At 36.4% G+C, this 24783-nt stretch overlaps 1 protein-coding gene across 4 annotated transcripts in view; it reads right to left on the bottom strand.

Annotated features, from left to right (window-relative positions):
- ADAMTS18 (ADAM metallopeptidase with thrombospondin type 1 motif 18) overlaps window positions 1-24783 on the bottom strand; it is a 74372-nt gene that overhangs the window by 17616 nt on the left and 31973 nt on the right. For all 4 annotated transcript variants that reach the window (XM_071756664.1, XM_071756667.1, XM_071756663.1 and 1 more), the window contains 12 exons: window positions 23836-24035; window positions 23085-23168; window positions 22042-22201; window positions 21318-21423; window positions 18181-18318; window positions 16598-16751; window positions 15457-15552; window positions 14366-14514; window positions 10795-10967; window positions 8985-9115; window positions 8718-8841; window positions 7519-7763 (listed from right to left, as the gene is read on the bottom strand). In XM_071756664.1, coding sequence (XP_071612765.1) covers window positions 7519-7763; window positions 8718-8841; window positions 8985-9115; window positions 10795-10967; window positions 14366-14514; window positions 15457-15552; window positions 16598-16751; window positions 18181-18318; window positions 21318-21423; window positions 22042-22201; window positions 23085-23168; window positions 23836-24035 — 1760 coding nt within the window. The remainder of the gene's footprint in view (window positions 1-7518; window positions 7764-8717; window positions 8842-8984; window positions 9116-10794; window positions 10968-14365; window positions 14515-15456; window positions 15553-16597; window positions 16752-18180; window positions 18319-21317; window positions 21424-22041; window positions 22202-23084; window positions 23169-23835; window positions 24036-24783) is intronic.

The raw sequence follows: 24783 nt of genomic DNA, 5'->3' as shown, positions 1-24783 counted from the left end.
GCTTAATTCACGAACACCTTCGAATACGTGTGAGATTATAGAAGAAATATATCTAAAAGTGACTACTGAACTACTGACCTCTCTATTTTTACTCTATTCTTGATAGAAATAATATTATTTTATCTACTTTAGGGCTGAGTCATATGTGTATCTATGTATCACAACTATTTTACAAGCACAGGATTAAAATAAAACACTGAAATGAGGAAACATTGGGATTGAATGTGCTGTGCATTACACAGTGCCCTGCACAGATGCACTCTGAATCTCTGCATCTTAAACTCTCTTTCCAAAAGTGTCCACCACTGCCAGTGCTGACAGTATATAATGAGCATATTACTCTAATGAGCATATTACAGTTTCCATATTTTACTTTATGCTCACTCATCAATGTGTGGTTCTCTGAACTTGGAATTTGTTGTGCTCTATTCAAACCATTACCAGGATAACTTTTTTTCAGGACCTTTCTTTTTTCTGTAACTATTCAGGACTGATGTAGATGTTTTATAAAATTTAAAGACTTAACAGCCTTTTCAAATGGAGGAAAATGTCTCTTTTATATAATTTTATTTTAGAACACTGTCTGACTGCTGATAGTAAAAGTTCAACTCTGGGTATTTCACAGTCACTTTGAATCCTGAATCTCAAGTCAGTCCATGGGCATTAAGGTTTCTAGAAAAAAACAGGTTGCAATAATATATGTTCACTCTCCTAGTTTTTTGGTGGGTTTTTTTGTTTGGGATTTTTCGTTTTTTTGTTGTTTTGGGTTTTCTTTGCCTTTTTGTTTGTTTTAGGACAAATGGAGACAAATATCAAACATATAAAGTTTGTTTACATGAAAAAAAAAAAAAAAAAAAAGTTTGCATTAACCCTATTAAGAATTGAGCCCTGGAAAACTATTTCTTCATTAAACCAATTTCCTGGTTCTTATTTCAGACCAGATCTCAAAAAGCTTTAATTTGCTTTCATTCATTGGAAGGTCTTGTAAGTCCAAAGTATTACACAGCACTCAGTATGTAGGCAGCCAGAAACACTTTCAGAGAGTAGCTTTATTTTCTTATGTTAGAAAAGATCTGGCTTATGTATGAACAGTCAAAGTCAGATTTCTTCCTTTCTGGTCCTAGGAGGATTCACTTTCTCCCATTTCAGGAGGTATCTGTGTTCCTTCAACCGCAGAGGCTGAAATTCTATCTGGCCTTTTATAAGTCAAGTGTCAAAAGAGGAGGAGGTTTTGTCCATACCTCAGGACCTTGTGTAAAGTGCTAGCCCTCATCTCATTTGATTCTGACAACTGTCATAAAAATGACAGTAGCCAAAAAAAAAAAAAAAAAAAAAAAAAAAAAAAAAAAAAAAAAGCTTAAAACTCCTAATAAAAATACCTTGAAGTATTAGATTGAACACTTCTCTTCCAAAAGTGCTCTTTACTGTGTGATAGCAGAGGCAAGAAACAGAGTGAATGCATCCCAGACAAAAGAATTCAGAACTTGGAATAGGGAAGAAAAGAAAAGTAGCAACCAGCTTTATCCCTGTTAGAGCAGTACCCTCCTGGTGCTTCAGCAGAATGGAGGGAAGGAGAGCAAATGATCCCAGACAAGTTGGAACGAGACACACACAGCACTTCAGTCTCTATCCCTTCAGAGAACAACACCATGATGTAAGAAACACAGCCTCCAGCTAAGTGAGTGCCTGTGGGGTAAAGCTGGGCCATACATATTTAAGCCCTAGAGCTGCATTCCCTGCTTGCACCTTGGGAAGCAGACACAGCTACAACAAGCAGATGGAGTGAACTTCCTCTCCATTTCCAGGTTGGAAAGCTGGAGCCCCTTCCCACCCAGCAGGCTGTAAGAGGGAATGTTTACAGAGCAAGAGCTGCATTTCCCTCATCTTTCTTTACCTTCTGTATCATCCCAGCTATGTAGAAAAAGGGCAAAATCAAACTCTGGAAAAGTACTGGAGACAAATTATTGCAGGGCACAAAACCATATACTTGGCTGAAAAATAGTATACAACGTATAATGTTCAAGTTTTCATCAGGAATGCAGTCTTATTGCAAAGTTGCAGTTTTGGCAAAGTAATAAGGATATAAAAAGTTTTCTCTCATGTTCTCAAACATTCATTATAAATCCCTTCGTTAACAACCCAATAACTGAAGTCTGCATATACAGCCAAGTTATCAGACTTACAAATTTGGAAAGACCTCCAGTGCTAGTCTACTTAACTGGATGCATTCCAGCATCTTTTCAGCCAACTGGCATTTGCTCCCAAATTTACAGCTGGCAAACAACCTCCTTAAACATTTCCAGTTCCTCAATAGAACTGTTTAATGTCTACCTTTAACACACCAACCACCTGACTTCAGACACAACACTCAGCAGCTCTGACCGCAGGGCGCAGAGTTATAAAATTTACAGCTTCTTGAGTTCGAAAACCACAGACTCTGTGGCTGGAATCTGCCAGATCTATTCTGGAGAAAAAGAACTGTGGCTTTTGCTCAGGGCACAAACTGTTAAAACAATGGATAAATTGAATTCTCCTGAGTAAAGAACATTTTCTTTTTGCTGCTAATTTTGATTTCAAAGCTAAACCAATCAATTTTATAAACTAGCTGTGCATCTGCTCCTTTGTTTGAGATTTTCTGTCCCCATGGCTATCCTAAGTTTCCAACACAATACTCCATTTTGCAGGTCAAATTCTTAAAGAGCCTATCAACATTGCTTAGTTATGACTGACTCTGTGCTTTCCAGGTGTTTTTATTCTAAGATGTGTATGTGAAGTTACTTGCAACACACAGAATTAAAAGAGATTAATTTACAGAAGATAAACTCCCCTTTCTTCCATAATAGTCTGTCCAATGTATAGGAAAACACTAATGGCTGGCGTGTAACAAACTGAAAAAGAGACTCATTATCTCTGTGATAACAGACAATTGAAAATCACTTAAGAGAGTGAATCTGAGCATCTGAAACAAGCCAGGTGAGGGAATAGCTACTGTTTACCCATATGTACTTCATGTATTTTCATCTTTACTCATTCTGCATGTGCATAATTTACAAAATGGGCATGAACTCAAGCTTTGATACCCAGCATACATGGCAGCTTTGATCTGAGTCTTCAAATTGCATCTACATTTCCTGGGTCACTCCTGTATTTTATAACTATTTGATAATTTTGTTGGTTGGATGTAGCAGAGTTAAGGTACCTGCAGAGATCCAGTTACCCCAGTAAGGACAGACAGAAGTTTGTGTGGCAGACTGGTGCCTTGCTGTGTTGTGCTTGTGGGACCTGCAGCTTTCATGCCCTGTGAACCTACATGCTGTTTAATAAATAATTGTAACATCCAAAGTCCAAAGCCAGATTCTGATTTCTCCGTTCAATCAAGATTAATTCCATTGACTTTTATGAGTTTACCCTTGTTTCACTAGAATAAATGTAGGCACACAACATATGGTGTTGGTGGGAAACCACTTAAAACAAGTTTTAAAACAGGACTGTTGTCATGAATGGGCAGTTATGGGATGGGATCCTTGACAGTGGCTAACACCAGGAGGTTCAAAGGAAAGTGGGACAGCACCTGTTAGGAAATGGCCAGTAAAGGAAGAATTACCCATTGGTTATTAAGCCAAACCTTAAAACAGAGGTTTTATCCCTTGAATATTTCTAAAGTCACTTCAAGTGCAATCCTAACTAAAAGCTTATGACAAACTGTTATTTGCAAGAAAGTCCACTAAGGTCATTAAAAAAAAAAAAAAAAATCCTTGAAAGGTCCTGTGTGATCTCATTTCTGTTTCATCTGTTTCAAATTTACCTTCTGTTGCTATTGTGTCTCTATTTTTTTTACCATTCACATGCTAAATGTACAACCTTAAGGGATACTATACTGTCCAGCTAATCTCTCACTAAAGGAGAGATTATATGTTGTATTGAATCAACATCTGTATCTTATAAGCACATCTTAGCTCTCTTTAACTTACTATCTCTTCGGGGGAAATCAGTACAAATTTATCATCCAGTAGCTAATAATAAATGTAATGCTTGAGAACTGCAACTTGGCTTTCTCCCAGTGACAGCTACTTCATCAGTAAAGCCATTCCACCTGGCCCCCTTTCTTTTTTTTTCCCCTATTGATAAAAAGGAAGTGATTTACTGGTTTTAATTAGACATATTCCTGCTTTGAAGCTCCATTCACCTTCTCTTCCCATGAATGTCTGATCTTTGCAAAGCATCCTTTCCATCTGTTACTTATTTCTCTCACAATCTTTCACAAAGATTTCACAATTCCTTCATTCAATGTGTCACCAAGTTTACTTCAAACTTCAGTGAGGACACTGATCCTATCTTGGCCTAAAAAACTTCACAGTTCTTTCTCAGATTGGCTTTGAGTTCTCAAATCAGTCAATTCATCTGTTTACTGATGGAATGGAAAGTCAAACTATTAAACTCCTATGTTTCTATTTTATCAGTCTGTGATCATGCAATATTTTTCATGTCCACATAACATTTCAATTTCTTTTGCCCTTTCAAAATCTCTCCCATAATTCACATAAACAGAATATATTCAACTACACTGAAAAAAAATTCCAGAATCTTTACACGTAATATGAGACAAATATGCTACAGAAACTACAATTAAAAAATATATTTAAAACCTGGTGTTAATTTCTAATCCTAAATTATCATTTAACTGTCATATTTCTGCCACTTTAACCGTTGCCTATTATTTCCTCTAGCCTGAATGGGACCATTTAGGAAACTGCCTTCTGAATCCATGAATATTTTTCATTTCAGCTTTTACTGGTTTCTACAAACCCACAATCACCAAAGTATCAATAGTACAAACTGCAGCTTCAGGAGGGTACAAATACACAACTTCTGGAGGGCACTGGTTTACTGGGTTATCTCCCTTGCCTTCCCTCCTTCTGAGAAATTAATTCTTAAACAATCTACAAAGGGTTCTGATGAATTCTAAAGTCTCATCATGTCTTTACACTTTGAATAGCTGTGCTCAGGAAGTACTAGTCCTAGACATCTAATTCCACATTCATCTCACAATGTTCTCCTCCTCCTCCTCAAATATTTGGGCACTACAGTTTGCATTTTTTCTCCCTGAGCCTCATTAAATTACAGACTCACTGCTCTTTGTCTTTGGTATGACTCATTCCCATAATTACATATGTATAATAAATGTAAATATATATGTCTATTTTTTGTGAAATTCCAGGGCAAACAAGCACTTTATAAGTCTTTTCCATGTCTCTTATCCATTTTTGAATAGTGTTTAGGACTGCAAAATGTGATTAAATGATACACACTCTGCTGAGCTGGTGAAAAACCTGACAGAAAAATAGATGCATCAGAACACACTGTACAGTATGATACAAATACCAAACATTTTGTGTAAGTACAAGGCTGAACTTGTGGTATGCAAGACAATGGGAAATGTTAAGATATAAGGTTTGTGTTTCACCCTTCTCTCTTAATACATGCTTCAGATGTCTCTTTCAAGAAAATATTTTGGAGAATGACTGCATTTCAAAGGAAGTGATTGCCTTCAGCACAGACTTGTCAGACCTGTCTGGACCCATACTGGAAGAGTACTGGTCCCATCTTCTCCTTTGAATGTTGCTCAGAGGATGTGCATGACCTGAACTTGTGGAATACATGCAAGTTGACTTGCATTCAGAAACACAAGCCAAAATCCTGAACTATTTGGGTCACCACACAAATATCTAGGAAAAATCTGACTACAAAATTAAAACAGGCACAATCTGTCATACAGATCATAGTGGAATGGCAATAAATACACCTACAAAACATTATATTTTTTGCCCACATGGATAATAAAAGTTCCTGTATTGATGCATGCCACTTACTCAACTTTTCAGTACCTTCAGTGTGTATTTTCAGAAAGGGCTTGGACTGAATATTTCTTAGAAAAAAACTGATCTAGAAAATAATTATTAAATTTGTTCTGTATAAACATATTTAAAAAATAAAGCTATTATTACAGGAAAAGTAAATTTTATAAGTAAGTAAGTTTATAAGTATATTTATAAGTTTTGGTTTTTTTTTTTAAAGTTTATATTATTATAAAGCTATATTACAGGAATAAGTTGAGGTTGAAACCCTCAGAAGCCTTATCTTAATGGAGAGCAAGTTAATGGGATAAAAAACTGCAGGCAGGAGTTTTTTGTATGCTTTGAAAATTATAGATGAGCTAAAAAAAAAAAAAAAGCTACAATGCAGTGTGCTTCAACTTCAATTTTTCAGCCTTCTATCAATTTCTGGTATTTGTAGTTGAAGTAGGATTTGTTACATTATTACTGCTACAAACACTTCTTCAGCAAAATGTACCTTTTTCCCATGACAACATATTTCTTTAGTTTTCATTGACATTTTTGCTGCTTAAAGTTATTTGTAAACCATAAATGATGCAGATCTCCAAACACACAAGATTCTGCATTTTTTCAGAACTCAGATTGTTGAATATCTCTTACTTTACTGAAAAGAAAAAAGCCTTTGCTACAGCTCATAGATATATATAATCGAGGAATACGTAACTGTAACATTTTCAGCCATTAGGCTCCCTAGTTACCAATGCCAGTGGTGTAGGTATTTCAATAAAAATACAAGGGAAGTTTAAATAAGCTCTCATAGGAGCAATAGCCTCCAGTTAAATGTTAAATTTTAATAAAACTGTTTAGCATAATTTGATAGGATGAAAATCGAAGTGTTCTTTGGCATTAATTTTTCTTCTTTAATCTTTATTCTGCAAAGTATATGTGTGATATGCAGCCAAGTAAGTCATCTTTCAGGCCATTAATTATTCATACTTTAGCTCTATAATAATACAGTTCAATCTACTTTGTATTAGCACAAATGAGATTCCTGAGTGATGCCAGCTTAACATTTCATAGCATTTATGTGTGCTTATTTCTTTGGTGTAAGAGGCTATTGGAGATGGTTTGCAGACAAGGAAGCCCATCTGTAGCATGTAGACCAAACTCTTCCTTGGGTTAAAGCATCCCTACTAACATACATACTTAAGAGGAAAAGAATTGAGAAAAAATATTCTTTAAAGATGTTGCAAATTGGGATAATATTTTGTGAAAATAAACACCCATGTCAAATAGCCCATGTCAAATTATCTATTCTAAAACACGTTCATCCTGAAGTAGTTTGGCATGTGTTCATGGTCCCTGAACTTCAGTAGTCCTTAAAGATACATTTCAGAGCATTACCCAGCGGATAAAGAGTCTTCTGTATTCCTCATAACAACTTTACTGAATAGTTGTGAAAATTTAAGCAGTCCTTGAAGAATATATTTCACATCACAGTCTATACAGTTTGATAAACTGGGGAAAGGCCTTTCAATCTAGCATGACCACACAATGAAGTCTGAATTCTGTCGTGACTCAACACTATTCTTTAATCTCACTGAGAGCTACAGCGAAGAGCTAAAGCTGTCGTTACTAATTCTGTAATAGACATCAAGGGAAGAATAAACAGAAGAAAACTTACTTCAAAGACCAGTGTCTCATTAGTTGGTCCTGCTGCATATAGACTCTCTGGATGGTTAAAAGAGCGTTGATAATCAAAAACTGTTCCAGCAAAAGAGAACTTCCCTGGCCAGTCAATTGTCCAGTCTCCTGTTAGATAATACTTCTTGCTGAGGCTGCGCACTGCCAGGTAGCTGCTGGAGAGCTGCATCTCACGGAGCTGTATGCTGCGTGCTCCTGCTGGAACAGTGACCACCGTGTAGTAGTCTACAATGAAAGAAGTAATAAGCACTTTTTAAAAATCACCATACAGAGATAGCAGAGAGTTTTTGAGCCAATGGGAATGTTTGTAGTTTAAAAAATGTCAGCTGTTCTGAGCTACTAAAGTTACTCTGTTTTCAGAGGCAGAAAACAGTTCCGATGTTAAGCCCCCCTATGCAGCCCATAATCAGAGTAACTCAGAGGTACAGAAAATCTCACTCATTCTCACATAGAAATTTCATTTATTCTGCAGTCAGATGACAATCTGCTGATGATCTCCAACACACACTGCACACAGCTGATTTTGCAGAGCATTCAGTTTAGATTATTTTTCTAGCATAGTATCCTAAACAATTCCCTGGCCACTTACTGTAGCACTGGCCTGTCTCATGATCAACAATAAATGGATCCTCAAAATGAGTAAACAAATATGGTCTGAGTTTTATGCCTGAGAAACTAAGGCATAGTGAGATGTTTCACTAGAAGCCTGTGACTGTCCCCTGTAGACCACCTCCCAGTGACTGGATCATCCAGTGAATCAACTGGACTGATTCCAGTGCAACTTAATTTAAAAAATCAACATGGAAATACTCTCATCTTTGGCATTATACTGTGTGTCACTTCTTATATCTTCTTCACTCCCATTCCAGTCAGAGATGTTGACAGCTATTTTTTCACTTGCCAGAATCCTAAAAATCTCTTTCAAGAGGAAATTCACACGTAAAGGGAAAATGTGGCTAAAGAAACAAGAGGAATGCTTGCAAATTAACTAACCAAGACTTATGCTCATAGCTTTCTTGTTACCAGGAAACAGAAATGTGAACTCTCCTCTCACTCTCCCTGTGATTTTCAGTTCACATCTGGACTTCAAGCCACTGCCCTAATGAGCAAGGAGTCATACACATTATATACATACAGTAGAGCAATGAGTTGATGATCACGTGGAACAGTTTTCCTTACCATTAGCTTTGTGCTGGACCAAGTATTGGCCTTTAAAGAACTTGCATGTTGAATTATCTCCTTTACAAACTCCACAAGCATCCAGTACAGCTTTGGAACCAAGTCCACGATCACACCCTACTTGCTGAAACCAAAAGGCACAAGTGAACGACTCAGACACAAGGGAATTTGAAGTAACAGCTGCATATTCCTTAAAGTAGTAAATTGTCCACTTAAAAAAAAAAAAAAAAAAGCTTTAGGATTGGGAGAAACTTAATTTTATCTTACTTCACATATTCCATCAATGCAAACATCATATTTATTTGGAGAACACAGGGTTCCATCCTTCACTTTGCTGGACATTGCAAAGAAAAAGTCAAAGTCTTCAGCTGTGCAGTACAATTTACATCTATCTTCATCTGGGGGAAAAAACAAAAAAATTAAAAACTAGCAAACAAAAAACCAACCACAGCGCAAGCAAAGAAAGCATTATCAAACCTGCCACAGTTTAAAAAGAAAAAAAGCAACAAAACACCACTCTGCTGTTGTTTCTTCCTGCACCCTATATTACAAGCTACAAGATTTTTCCCCTAACAAAAGCACTTTTTCTCCAAAAAGTCCCAACAATTGTCAATCAAATGTCTTCTTATATAAAGGGCTGATTACATAGTCAAAAAACAGTCATGCAATTATAAATATTGTCCCACTTGCTGAAATACACCATTGTAACACAAACAGGAAGTGCAACAAATAAAACAGCATAAGAAAATGTAGAAGAACATGAAATCAGATTCAAACAGTATCCTTTTATTCTTAAGTAAGCAGCTGGATTTTCTACAGTGCTTTCTACAGAGGCATCTGTAACAATTTCAAAAACCAGATTGTGTTTCCAGGGCTATAAATGTACATCTTGGAGGAGATGCTGAAAAGCAGCTAAGAGAGTAAGGACAGGACTTTTTGAGTTCAGAGTCATCTGGGGATGTCTTGTTTTTGAAAATTATGACCTTTGTACCTAATTTTAAGCTGCTCTTTATTTTACTAAACACAGTCCTTAACTTTAAAACCAATGTGGGCTACCTTAAATTCTGTGAAACAAGATGTGTTATTTTCCCTCTTCTACAATATCCATTCTCACATGCTGTGAAACTGTATTTCCTCCCTCCTCTGTTCTCTATGACTGTTTAGGACAGAGGTTTCTAAATATCCAGAAAACATCTGCAAAGTCTTTTGAAAAGAATCTAATCAGGTTATGAATCAAAGTTACATGTGTGTGCATCTTCACGTATATATTTATATAATTACACACATTATCAAAAAAAGCAATTTGTACTGGCAGCTACAATCATAGACCCATCAAGTCATTAAGGTTGGAAATAACCTCTAAGATCATCAAGTCCAACTATTGTGACAATCTGGCTGCTTTTACTCAGGTAGTAACAACTGCAGCTACAAACTGTGCATTCAAACTGCGGGCAATATTTATTAAAATTTTAATTTTAAAATGTTGATTAAAACGAATACCGATTCAAAATATATTCAGAACTAAGATGCATGAAGTAAAAATTGACTTTGCTTGTACAAAACCAAGAAACATTTATTGAGACCTGAGCTTTTATAAAGACCTTTAAAAAATTATGCCAGTACATTGTTTGCTTTTGCAGTTCTCATGGGACTATACCAGCAGGAATGTCAAAAGGTTGATTTATTGTTACGTTTTGAAATCTGAGAACATTCCAAAGGAAGGAAGACTCTGGTAGTGTTGTGGGAGCTTACATTTCCCATGCTGAAAGTCCATGGAAATTGCTTTATTTTACACTAAGAAGGATATAATATAAAATGAAAGAGAGGGGTAGCAAGATCCAGGGAGTCATGCTAAGGAACAAGATTTAAATTCACTACCAAAATCAGTTCTGCGTGTTCATACAGGTAGAGGAGGTCAAATTCAGCTATGCTAGAAAGCAAACACATCTCAATCAAGCCAACTGAATTTCTGTTTGCTTATAGCAGGGTGATATTTGCCTTAAGAATATGCATTAATTACAGCTTATAGCTCACTTCCTGCAATTGCTTTTGTCTAACAGAGCTGTGGCATAATTACCTTCCACTTTAGTATATGGCTTCCATTTGTAGTACCATCCCCGGAAAGGTTTGCTGTTGTATTCTGCACACTGCAGGGCACGGAAATCCAAACTGTTTGCTGGACATGGCTGATTGTTACAAAGTTGATAAATACGACTGGAACCTTGGCAGAATTTGCCACCATACTGTGGCCTGAAAAAAAAAAAAAAAAAAAAAAAGAAAAAAAAAAGAAAAAAAGAACATTCTTTCTGTAAAACCTACTTTCTGTCTGACTGGCATGCTACATCTATTAACAGAGAAAATGAGAGGATGCATTGCCTTAGGGGGAGAGTATTTCTTATATGGGCCATTAATTTTCATGGTTCCTAAAATCAAGCAAAGCAGTTGTCATTAATTATCTGCTTGGATCATTGCAAACTCAGGAAAGATGCAACCATCTAGAGGTGAGTCATGTTTTCAATTCAAATTTATAGGGCTATTTTGTATTGGCTGGTTTCAATACTCTTGTATAGCCTTTTTTACTCTGCTGTGACCCAAGAATGAACATGTGCAAAGAGTTACCTATCACAGTAAGAGTTAACAAAGGATAACATAACACTGATGGAACCTAGACAGAATAAATAATTACATTTGGTTGCTAATTTCTTTTATAAATAATTGTGAAACAATGTGTCAAAGAAAACAATGGGGCTGCGCACCATTGTCCTGCCGTAGGAAAATGTTGGAATTCATGGAAAATTTAAAAAATTTCACATCCAAATCTTACAGTAAATCTTACTTGGGCATTTCCCTTAATTTTAGCCAAAATGAAGAGTATACTCTATTACTTTGATGGCCTCTTACATTATCAGAAAAATAGTTTTTAACTATTCAGTTTATGCACACAATTTTAAACAATAGAAAATGACTGAGAGGTCTCACAAGCTGCTGAGAAATGTACTGACTCACTTTTGTATTCCTAATGGACCCACTGAGGAATTCACTGGTGTTATTTTTTGCAGTTTTACAGTGCTCAGGTACTGAGACAGATCTTCAAAACACCAAATTCAGAAAACTGTTTGTCACATTATACAATGTCTTGTGTCAAGTACAAAGACATGCAGCACTTGCATACCTTAATATAATGACTTCTAAAAAGTAGGTAACTTGCATACTTGGGAGGCAAGCTGTGAACTCTACCATGCTACACACACATTAAAAAAATAATTGAACTAGGAGAAAAGATATTGAAAAATTATAATATACTAACTATATAGCAATAATAATTAATACAAGTAGTATAAAATAAACAGCTCTAAGGCATAGAGGTGTTTGTTTAAATCCCTAAACACTATGTTATAACAATTCTTCATATCCAAGTATCCCATGGAATGTGTCTTGACTTGCACCTGACTGGGGTAATAGGGAGACAGATTGGTGCAACATGGATGACAAAATCCAGGTGCTTTTTCTGTTTGCTTTATTATAAATCTTAACCCTTCTATTTGTAACCCTCTCACCAAGCTGGGGCTTGGTTTTTATGTTTTGAATCAGCTTTGAATATACATCGTATCTGCCTGTTCCAGAATTCTGGCTACAAAACAGCCTTTGAAAGGAAGAGGTGAACCTGCTACTCTGTTTAAAGCTGAGTTAAAGCACAAACAAAAATGTTTTGTGAAAAAAAAACCCAAGTTTCCAGTGACTTTTCTTGAGGTCATGTATTTGATACACTGACACTGGATATAACATCAAAAGTCTTAAATGAAATCAGATTTTCCATCCTAGTTGATGAAACTTCAGTTTGTGAAGGGCAGGGAGGATATAGAACACTAATGAGGTCAGGGAGTTTTTATGCTGCCTTCATGCTGCAAGTTAAGGCAGCCACACTGTTGGGTCTTTACTCATTTCTCTACAGACTTTCTTTACAACTTCAGCACATCTATGATTTTTTTACCTCCTTCAGCCTCAGAAAACAAATCTGCTTTAGTGTAAGGAAAAGAAGCAACCTAACTAAGCCAAACTAAGGGAGCACTGAGAGAGGCATTCTGTTTTCCAGCTCTGTTACACATTTTAATATTTATAATTATAAAATTTATAATATTAAAATTATATATTAAAATTTATAGTATGGCTTACTTATGATCCTGTCATTTCATCACTGTAACTCTGAGAGAGATCTATAGTATCTTCCCATTAGATGAATTATCACTAATATAAAACTAAATGTGCTATAAGCAAGATCCAGCTCTGGCATCAAGTTTTATCTGGTTACATCGAGTCTTGCGTCAAGCTGTACTTTAATTAGGACAGACCACTCTGAATATAAGTTTTAAATATTTATTGCTGCTATAACCCTTCCTGTTAAAGAGGGGTCTGAAGGCCATTTGAGTCATTACCAGTTATAATAGTGCACCAAACTGAAGGATTTCTGTTCCTGGATATTATTCTGTTACAAAGGGAAAGCAAGGGAAGGCTTATGAATAAATGCAAAGAACAATGTATATAAATACAAATTTAACAGAAAAACAGGAACCAGAGCTGGAAGACCAAAATATATCTGATGCACAACCTAGACCCTGCATTCCCTTGCTAAGTACTTTTATAAGGGAAACTATCCAAGTAATTTTGTTTATGTAAATGCACTGAGAAACAACAGAAAAGTTTGAGAAAATGCTCTGCTATGGAACTCCAAAAGCTGGCTTGACCAAGTGAGGGTAACAAAGGCAGTTTTAAATAACTCACATTTTCCTATAACATAGTATATGAAGCATGGATATTACTGCAGCACTGTATAGTAGGTGTGAGGCTTCTTAACAGCCTCATATAAACTGTGTCATCTTTTCTCTTTTTTATTACTGCAGTTTAAATGATGTTTTCATTTTGTGCAATGAAGAGTACATGTGCCTGTTGAAGTTGTGTATGAAATAAAACAGTTAAATCCTTTTTTCTTGCAAATTGAAGTGATGTGAGTACTTGGGAAAGACACTGTGCAGATAATACTTAACCTCTACTTTTATATAGTATTGTAAGGAATAGTAGAGTTTGCAGTGATAAGACATTCATTAGAGGAAAATACCAGAAATGTTTCAGGAGTTAGCATTCAGTTCTAGGGTTCAGTGAGCTTACTGTGACCTGTGGAACACTGAAGAATGCAAAGAACATGACAGACACACAGACATCTGTCTACAGCCATTTTGGTACTGACTTTAAACATTTTCTGGTTTATTATCCTGGCTAATATGGTCTCAGTAGAAGTCTTAATAGCTTCTAAGACCTTTTTGTCTTCATCTTAGATTATTAGGTGTAAATATGTCTGTGTGACATTTCATTACTTCTGCAGGTAATTGATAAACTGTAGTGTCACAAAATGAACTGAGGAAGTTGGGCTGTAGATGCTTCAATTCAATCAGTCTTCAGACAGCCAATGCTTTTAGTACCAAGACATATTTCTGTCCTTCAGCTACTGACAGGTCATACCAGACATGAAAGAAAGGTCTTAGAAACTTTTTCACAGGTACTGTTTCCCTACAGAAACGTACTCTGTTATTTTCTCTTGTTCTAAAAACTTTTAAATAGTATAAAAGTAATACCTTTTCATATCTATGTCTTACTTTGGATTATTGCAGTGTCTTTCTTGATATGTGACCCCACCTCCACAAGTGCGAGTACACTCTGACCACTGGGACCAGGCAGACCATTGGCCATTGACAGGCTTGGGGCCATGATCACCATATTTCACACACTGTCCTCTTCGACACCACTGCCAAAAAAATGCAAAAAACCATCCCATTAGAGTTAGTGGAACCTAGTAGAGGCAAAAAAATTAAAATAATCCACATTCAAAAGCACTAGTGCTTGAACCTGATAAAGATGGGGTCACCCATTGAACTCAATGAGACAGTTCACAGCAGGACAAGGTCTCTGAAGCAGGACATTGGTCTACACAATAGCTTAAATAATATTGTCCTAAATTTCGTCCAAGTTCTGAGTGGAAGATCGAAAATGTTCTCCTGGAAAGTTTTTGGCTTACACTTCCCAAAAAAATCCATGTTAATTTATGTTTTTGTGATGTCAGAACATCAAACTTCCTACGTAAGCTAAAAACAGTCTGCTAAATATCCACAGAAATTTCTCCCTTTTATCATTCAATTATGAAATACTGCACAGAGAGAAAAAGAGACCATTTGTCAGTAACCTGAAAATCAAAACAATATTCTGCTGGAAGAAACATTACAGCAAATGAAAATATTTTGGGTAGCTATAGATAAGTGCAAATTAGAAGGTTCAAAACAATAACCTTGGGTTTTTTAGCAGTGATCACTGATAATAATCATGTGATCACTGATAATATGCATGATGGCCTTAGTCTGTCTAGCAAATACTATGGCTTAAGGAATGTTTATATCAGAGTGGAATTTGAAGCCTAAATGATGTTATAACTAATCGATTTTCTTATTAATTTAATTTGCCAGATACATCTTATTCCATTGCTACATGGGAAAGACATCACTCCTTATCATCAGATAGGTGCCACTGTAAGAACCACTCCTGACTATGAATTGCAATACAATCTTTTAGAGAGTCTGTGACAGTAAACAGGGAGGAATCTGGAAGAAACTGGTTTTGACATGAGCTGGTATTTGACCCAACACAGCCTAAAACCAAGTTAGAATGACATTTTCCTATTTATAAAATAACTCACCATACTTATACCACAAGCTGTTCCTTCTGCTGCTGGCATGAACTTCGTCTCACACCTATGACCGACTTTGTGACACCAGAGAGATTTGCATATATCCTGAAAAGAAAAAAAAGAACTCATTATAGTAGTCATAATTCCCATTAGTTCCTGCTGCTTAGAAAGAGTAAAAAATGATACATGCCTTTGCTACCTTAAAAGCCATGTATATAAAGCCTCTTCTGAACTGAGAAAATCCAGGGCTTAAGATTCATAGCACAGCCATAACCTGTGTATCGCCTTCTTGTTTATGCACCATTTCACTACATATTTTTAAAAACTATTTTAAGTTTGAGACTATAGTAGAACAAAAGCAGTGTTAAAAAATTCAAGGCTAAAATTTCATCAAGACTACAATGATTATAATACTGCAAAGAGGCTAGATTTTATAAAAAGCAGGAGGTATCTTGAAACACAGGCTCTTCGCAGCGCTGTTCACTCACTCTTTGTTCATTAGCTGTGGAAGAAACACAGCTGCCATCACCTGATAAATGTGCTCTGTATAAAATAAATCAAAATACTCCAGGATAATAACAGGAGTAAAAGAAACGGCTATATTTCTTCTCAAAATGAGCACTCCAGATTATTTAATAAAATGCCTTCTCTGAAGAGATCAGCACCGAGTGTAGCAGTCAATAAAATAATGGGTTAATCTAAATTACTCCTTCATCACAAAGTCAAGAGTGTAAGTTACATTTTTATTGTTCTAAAGTAACCCTTTAGATCTTTTCCAGACTTTGCTGTCAATGCATGAGTAAAACAAAACACAAGACACTTTGTCCTTCTTACCCCACGCCCCACACCCCATGCAAGTTTTGATCAAAACTCTACTGCCTGCTAATTTCTCTGAGTAGAGTAGGCAAGGAGTCATGGGGCTTACGTATTCAACTGGTGTCCTTATGACTTCTGCAAAGAACACATTTCCTTCTGAAGCTCCCCTGGGATTGTGAAATTACTCAAAAGAGGCCAGTACCTTCAAAGCAAATTGCCAAGCAAGATAAGGTAGAGAAATAATCCAGGCCTCTGAAGAACACTGTATTACTTATTTAATGTACTGCATTTTTCTAATGTAATTTTAACTTTTCAAAAGTATATCAACAGGTACCTTTACAAAGCTGAGGTTGCATAGTTTTGCTTTCATTCCAAATTGCCATTTGCACTGGGTATCAGCATCATAGATCTGCCCTGGCAGTTTGTCAGGGTATTTATACTGTCCTGTTTGCTTAGGTTCATCAATCAGGCAGGCAGCTTGGGCTGTACTATAATGAGAATGTATATTACACATGATTATGATCTTTATATTAAAATATTTTAATTTGCTATAGACCAGCAAAAATACAGTACCTTTAACTGGCACAGAAGTATGCACTGAAATGAGACTATCTGCTTGCAGGAGCCAAAAGATCTTGACATCTTGTTGGTAGCCTGACCTGCAAAGTTTTAAGGAAGCAGGAGTTTCCAGGCTTTAGGACTATAGTGACAACAAGAAAGAATGATGTCAAATTCTTTTCCTCCCTTTAGCCCTCTGTAACCAAGAGCAATTTGATCTAGTCTGCTTCTTCCCCTTAAATTCTCCAGACCAGGAACCAGCAGAATCAAGAGGCACGCTGTCTTGTTTCAGCATTTGCTGACAGGAGACTCTCACAGTTTGTGTGCTTTGGGTTATCTGTGTCCAGCTTAAGACCAAAGGTACCCTATAGTCTATTTTTTTCCCTTTGAATATGGTTGAGAACCCATGTATACAGAAGGTCACCCTATGCTGGATCTATCTTCCAAGTGTCTCTTGGACCACATTGCATGTTGGAGGACTTGTGTGACTTTCTAGCTTGCAATTTGCTTCTGTACTCAGAATATGCTGCATCACTGAGGCAGAAAAATCACCAGAACTGTCACCTTCCTTGGCCACTACTCTATGATACTGATTTGGAATTCAAGGATCAGATTCACAGAATTGTGTAGGTGCTTGATTCTCACTCTGGGGAACTTAAATGCCTGTACTGGATCTGAATCTTAGCACAGCTTAAACATTGTTTTAGTAATCATGTGTAGTCTACCTATCTACAACAAAAACCAACCAAGCAAAATAAAAGCCAAGTTGTAAAGGAAAGGACAGAAATTCTGATGGCATTTAATACAGACCAAAAACCATTCCTTTAAAAGCTTCATAGAATGATTTCAACATGCTGGAGAAATAACTGCTATCTTTCTCTCTTTCCTCCCTTCCCTCCCCACCCCAGAAATGTAAATGAGAAATGTAAAATGTCCTTACTTATGAGAAATTCCAGTAAGAAAGGCCACTAATGTTACTTTACACTTTGTAATGACTTTGGTACCACTATGTCTGCCCTCTTTTGTGTTCACTTCCTACTAATTCTCTAATACACTTGGCTGCTGACAGGAATGCCTGGGAAACAATGATCTGCCAGTCCTTACTGCAGGATATTCATGGGGGGTGACGTTCAGTCTTTCGAAACGAGGCCGGGCAAAACCCCCCTATGCCATACCTCCTTTTCACTTCATACCTTTGAGCCCCCAAGTGTTTGGGTTCAAATAATAGTACATTGGCTGGAACACATTTTAAAAGAAGTGAATTTCACACTTAACTGATTTTTATGTCTGTTCAAGAGTTCAAGCCTAGTAACAAAAGATACATTCCCTGGCACTGGCCCAGATTTACGTCTGACCTACCTGAGAAATTTGTTGAGATACTGCCTGCTGCACACAGACCAAGAAAACACTCCATTGTTTCCTGTGAGTGTGGGGGACATAATATTACCCTCAGCTTTCCTACAAGGATTTCCTTCTCCATCATGAATCATACCAAAGCTGAAAAGAGAAGCACGCATGGCAGTGAAAAATCTATATAATCAGAAGCAAGACACAATTTGGGGCAGAAGAAACACTTTCTGTGCAACATCTCTATGGCTGAACTCCACAGGGAATGTGGAACGCATCCCTTGCATGCTAAAGGGATGAAAACAAGTGCACCTTACCAATGACTGTTAGTATGAAACAAGTTCTGATAGCATTAACTGAACTTTATTGTCATCATATGCTTGTCTAATGAGAAAAAGAGTCAGGTTTCAAGCCAGATCCATATTGTTAATGCCCAGAAGCTCTGCAATGTGTAATGACAAGACAGTCATGTAAGTCTGAGAGCTGCAGCCTGGGTCAGTTTTACAGTTTAACCATTGATCTTTCCTGAAGGAGAAATGTTCTGCAGTGAGTGGATGGAAGTAGCAAATCCTCACCCACACTTGAACTTGCTTATAAATCTATCAGCTTAAAACACACATGCAGTTTGAGCCTTTCTTTGCCTAAGAATAATGCCTGTTAACATTTACAGTGTAGAGATCAGAATCCAGGGAAACATCAGTGTTATACACCTGCAAGAATATAGCATAACTGTCATCCTAATAGGAGGCAAGAAATATATAGCTGCATTCAATCTGTAGCAAAAGGAGTAGAATTGAAATTATAGAATATAAGGTATGAGTGTAAAAATAACATTCTTTTTCTAATTTTTGGTGACTAACTTGCTATATTATCTCCAGCAAATCACTTTCTTTTCCTGGCCTCCGTTATATATTGTTACTTTGTCTAGACTGTAACATCTTTAGTGGGAATACTGATTCTTACTGGTAGCTTTGCTCAGTCTGCAGCATCAGGAGCTCCCCTTTCACCAGGAGAGATGTTAGACTAATATAAAGAATAATAAACAATTTAAAGACACATGTTAAAAATGACAAATTATGTTGAGTTTATGGTAATGATAAAGTTATTTTTCGGGCTTTTTCCTCTCACTGTTTTACATTTACTCACTGTACATCAGTGTATTTCAATGTGTTTTGAATAGAAATTTCATAATCTATTACTTCAACATTGCATTGCATTGGTGACTCCATGAATGCAATCTGTGGATGTGCAGGGAATATCTAATTTACTGGACTGGATCCTCTACTGTTATAAAACATTGCAGGGTCACCACAGTTACTGCAGCACCCGCTGAGACTCCAGACTTGCAAAGATGTACAGCTCCTTCTCTAAATGGGACAATAAAAGTCCTGACTGGGCTGGTATGTTAGAATCCTTTATAAAATACTAACTTGGTTCACATGCATTGCAGCCAAAGAATGCACAGTTTATATATCCAGTGACACAATGGGCTCTGAACTCCCAAAGGAACTGGTAAGCTTTCAGGCAAAAGCACAAACTATAAAGTGACAAAAGTGTGTAACAACCAAAGCTACTCAGAGTGTGATCAATACACCACACACTACTCTCCTACTATGAAATCCTTAGGTTAATATATACACAAAGGACATTAGCTCCTCCATAGCTGCCACAGGTTTGGTTTTTTTCTTCCAGGAGTCCCTGTATCAAAAAGGACTGCTCTTTTGTCCTACATCACATACAAGATAGTCTCAGAAATATGAACACAAATAAATTATAATAAAGACATTTTGTGTCTGGGGCAGATTTTTTTCCCAGGAGATAAGATGCATTTTATTAGACAGCAATATGGAACTATACCAAAGAATGGATGAATAATATAAGAATCAGAGGCAGTGGTGAAAAAAAAAAAATTGAAAGATTAAAAAGTAAGAAATAAACAGGAAGAAAGAACACTAAGACACTAAAGGGGATAATTCCTGAAAAATAAGGTATGGGCCTGATTCTCTCCTAATATGGATTAAAGGGAATTAAAAATGGTCAGTGAAATTGCACTAGGGTGACAGGAGGATCAAACAATAAATATTTTACATATTTGGTCCCATTGGAAGTGTTTGCACAATTCCTGTGGGCTTCACTGGTAGCTGGATTATTCTTTAATTCCTCATTTCCCTTCAGATGTACAGAAACTTGCGAAAGGGTCACTCATGTAGACATTAGGTCACAGTATACTGTAGAGCATATTTGTACAGTGAAAACTAAATAGTCCTGAGTCAGTCATGCAGAATCAGGAGGACTCATGCCTTGACCAAACAGCATAACACAGTATCACAGCTTTTCAAAGATATTCCATGCAGCAATGGTGCTGCACAAAATAAAGATCTTATGCCCTTGCTTTATCTGAACCTTGATTTCAGGTTCCTACCACATGGAGAAGAAACAATGCTTCTATAATGTCAGTTAGACAGACTCCTGCTTCTGCTGTGTTAAAAATGAAAATCCAAACCATACAAAATGTTGTGAAAAAAGTAATTAAAAATTAATTGAAAAAAACCAAACCAAACCAAAACAGGAGGACAAAATCTAATCATCTTCTTTAGATTTAAGTCAACAATTTAATGAACAAGTGAAGGCCTATGGAAGATTATTACTAATTTTGTTTGAGAGACAGCAGGTTCTTAGGTAAATGACAGTCTTATTACCATAGAAATCAAATTGAACTCCAGTGGATATAGATACAGAAAGGCAGAAACCTCCACAAAGGTTGTTTTTGGTTGAAGCATTCATTAAAGAGGTAGATAGAACAAAGGACAGGTTGAATAGAATGAATAGCTCCCAGATCCCATGAAACACCAGTTTTTCTGGAAAAGCGGCCTTTAAGAGACTCAGAGATCACTGCCCCATACTGCAAGCTGCAGTGTCCCTTTTATAATGATTTTTTTAAGAGGCGATATAAATTAAGACCAATGCATTAACTGGATGATCTATATTTTAATCTTTATCTAGATCTACTCTTTCTCTTCAAGGTACTTCACAGATAAATATGTAAATGATCCATGTTTAACTGTTTTATATCAACCAGTGTTATCTTGCTCTTCATTTATATATTTATTTATAAAAGGAGTATGTAAGACTAGTGAAAAATAACTTACTTGTGTCCAGATTCATGAGCAATTGTAAAAGCCAGTCCAAGACCTGTGTCTTCATTAATGGTGCAGCTACGGTATTTGCTGCACATGCCACTGATTGGTGCAAATCCTGAAGGAAGGAAGCAGTAGAATAGTTTGTTCCTCTACAGAATTCCAAGTATCTCAATCATCTGCACTGCTCCTAATAAGCCAGTCTATTGTGGTGCATGAAGATTGTTGTCTACTTCATCAGGTTTAACATTGAAGAACTACATCAGACCATTATTTGACAATAAAGGGGCTCCTGTATAAGAAGGAGAAATCAAACCCAACCTCCCAAAATACACTTCACTCATACTGATTAGTCTCTTCCCCACCCCCAGTTAGGGCATCACTGCTCCAAAATTAGAGAGGAATCCCATTCAAAAAGGGCGAGTAGTCACACAAAAAATAGTATTAGTGTGGCCCAGAAATATTCAAAATCAAAAATATTCCTTGAAAAGGTGATAATCCAAAGGATGTCTTCAATAGCTTATGTAGCCACTTTTTCTGGGGAAGTGATACCAGTAATACTCTTTATCTTCAAGGTACTTCACAGATAAATATGTAAAAATAATACTGCTCTTTCATCTTCAAGAAGACTATGTGCAAAAATTTACTTTAAAAAAAAAATTGTAATATTTCAGTCTCTATGAATCATGATGCTGCTGTCAACACGAGTTTCTCAGAATGTGTTCTTCTCTCATACCTAAAGTATCACAAGGCTCATTTTTCCACGAGCAGATATCAAAACCCGTAAGCAAGATGGCGTGGTCATGGCGCTTTCCGTTCTTCCCAACCAGAGCAGATTGCCACTGGCAAAAGCTGTTCAGTGATTGGTCTGCGTGGTGGTTAATCAGCAATCCACCCTGTTAATATTTTACAAACACAGAAACAAGGTGCTTTTGTCAGTACTTGAGAAAGGTGATTGTGAGAGTAAGAATCAACAAGGGACAACTGCAAATTTTGTTCATATTTGATCTACATAAACTTAGGCATTTGCACATTGACTGTCAGTGATGACCAATTCAGTTGATGAGTGAATTTATTACAGTTGTAAAATGAACCTGCACTTCTTCCCGGACACACTTTTATTTCCTAAGTCAGTCGTTGGAATTACAGTGTACAAATATATCTGATTCCTGATAAAGCTGAACATTAGACCATTTTTAGTCTTGTGACTAAAATGTTTGGAGATTTCTGGGAGGGAAAGTATTATTCAGGTAGATCAACCCACCACATTTCTTTTCATCAAAAGAGATTTTGCCTTCTTTTTTCTCAGCACCCTTGCCAAAATAATTGGCTCCACTCCCACCTTGCTACATTGCCACCTGATACTTTTAGTTTGGGACTTCTGACTCCTTCCCCATCTGATCATCACATTCAGTTCAAATCCAGTGAAAGCCCAGTTCAATGTTTGCTTTTTTTTATCTAAAGACATCATAAATAGATTTTTCATTCCAGCCATTTATCTTCAAGAAAATGCTGGAAAGTTATATTTTACTGGAAGCATTTCAATGTTTCTAAAGGACATTCATATGAAATTAAGATTTTGGTATCAAAACCCGAGAACCAGTAAAATGCTGAAAGTGTGATTCTGGAGGATTTCATGATTTGAATCTTCTCATGCTTTATGTTTTTAAAACAAACAACAACAAAAAAAATGTAATTCATATAACATGGGAACACCCAAAGCTCCCTGCGAACAGTAAAAAATGAAGTATACCTCACAGAAATTCTGACACAACTTACAGGCTCTTGTTCCAAAAGGAGAAGGCTCACAACAATAATGTTTATATCACTTCCAATTGTTCCATCTTTAAACAGACTAGAGACCTGCAATGATTATTGAAGAAGAAATATTATCTACATGTGGTTTGATTTTTGTTTTGTTGGGGTTTTTATTCATTCATTTTTTAACAGAATAAACATATGGATTAAGTTATTGCATTTGGCTTCAGTTTTCAGTACAAATTGATGGAGTTATATACCTTGTAGGAGCTTAATTCAGAACTGTACCCCAAACCAGCCATTCAAAAAACTAAAAACTTCTGATTTCAACAGGGTTTTTTCTGCCCTTGATCTCCTGAATGAAGTGTAATCAATGTTCAAGTTTTGTAGTACAAAACTGAAGAGCAAGGCGACAAAAGAAAACAGTTTTCTACTTAAATTACATTAATTTTCTCAAAATAAATTTGTGAATTCTCAACAAAAAAATTGTTTCAAGCAGAGACATCAGACAAAAAAACCTAAACTTCATGATACTAAATGAAAACCAATTTTCCATTTCAGAGTACTTGCCTTTTTCTTTATGCAAGAAGCATTTTAAAATTTAACGTTTTAAAATTTTTCCTTGTTTTTCTTCTTGTGTTTTTAAATGAGGCTAGAAGACAATCTTGTGTAAGGTGACCCTGCTACTTGTGATATCACTATTTGTCTAATTAAACACTCTGATGTAACAATATCAACAAGGAAAACATCCTTCAGTTACACCATATCTTACCATATTCATAACTGTTAGGATGTATGTTGTTACATTTTCCTTCCCATGTTTCTCCAACATTTTTTTATCTGCCACAACAAGGGTTTCAACATTTAGACTTCCATTTTTCTGAATTTTAGCAGATGATCTTTTGAACCTTGCAGGGGTCCCATATTCATCTGAGCGAATGTATGTCTCTTCTGTGGGTGGCTTAGGGGTATCTAAAAGGAAATAAAACTCAGTTTTGGAAGAGGTTCAGATCACCCATGAATAGTTTCATCATGGCTAAGTTCTCATACTTATTTATTGAAAAATACCTGATTCATTCCTGGGGGAAGGGTGGCAAGAGGGAGAGAAGGAACTGCGAGAACCACATTCATATGCAATAATCAGCTTAAAATAAGGAATAATCTAATAAAATGGTAGCATCTGTGGCAAAAAAATACACCAGAATTTTTAATAGCATATCTACATTTTTCTTGTCCTTCTGATACCTTCTTCAGGCCTGTGCATCTGGAATTTGAGGTCTAGCTTCCAGATCTAGTGAGAAGCATTTTTTTAAGAAGCAGTCAATTTTTAATAAGCAGTTTTCAGGCTTCTAATAGGGCTCAGTCTCAGACAACCACCTTTTCTACTACCTCCTCTCTCATTCTTTCCCTTCTCTTTGTTTTTTATCTGTCTTCCTTACATGCCTTTTGGAAAAAGAACCTACTTATTTTCTCAGAACTCAAGTAGGAAATTGGAAGAATATAACTGGACTGAGACAATGTTTTCAATCCTGTGTGCAGTCCTGGAGACCCTCATTAAGGAACTCAGCTCAGAAGCAGATCAGCTTTCAAACAGAATCAACTGAATGCTGTAAGTATGAACATAGGGTCCAAGGGGGCTCTAAAATGTTCTGCAATTTGAGTGCCTAATGAAGGACTCAGAATAGACCTTGGCAGGATAATATATTCCAATATGTTTTTA

Source organism: Heliangelus exortis, chromosome 13 (genome assembly GCF_036169615.1).
Source record: "Heliangelus exortis chromosome 13, bHelExo1.hap1, whole genome shotgun sequence".
NCBI classification, from domain to species: domain Eukaryota; kingdom Metazoa; phylum Chordata; class Aves; order Apodiformes; family Trochilidae; genus Heliangelus; species Heliangelus exortis.
The sequence above is the reverse complement of the archived record's forward strand: the minus strand, read 5'-3'. Positions and strand labels throughout refer to the sequence as shown.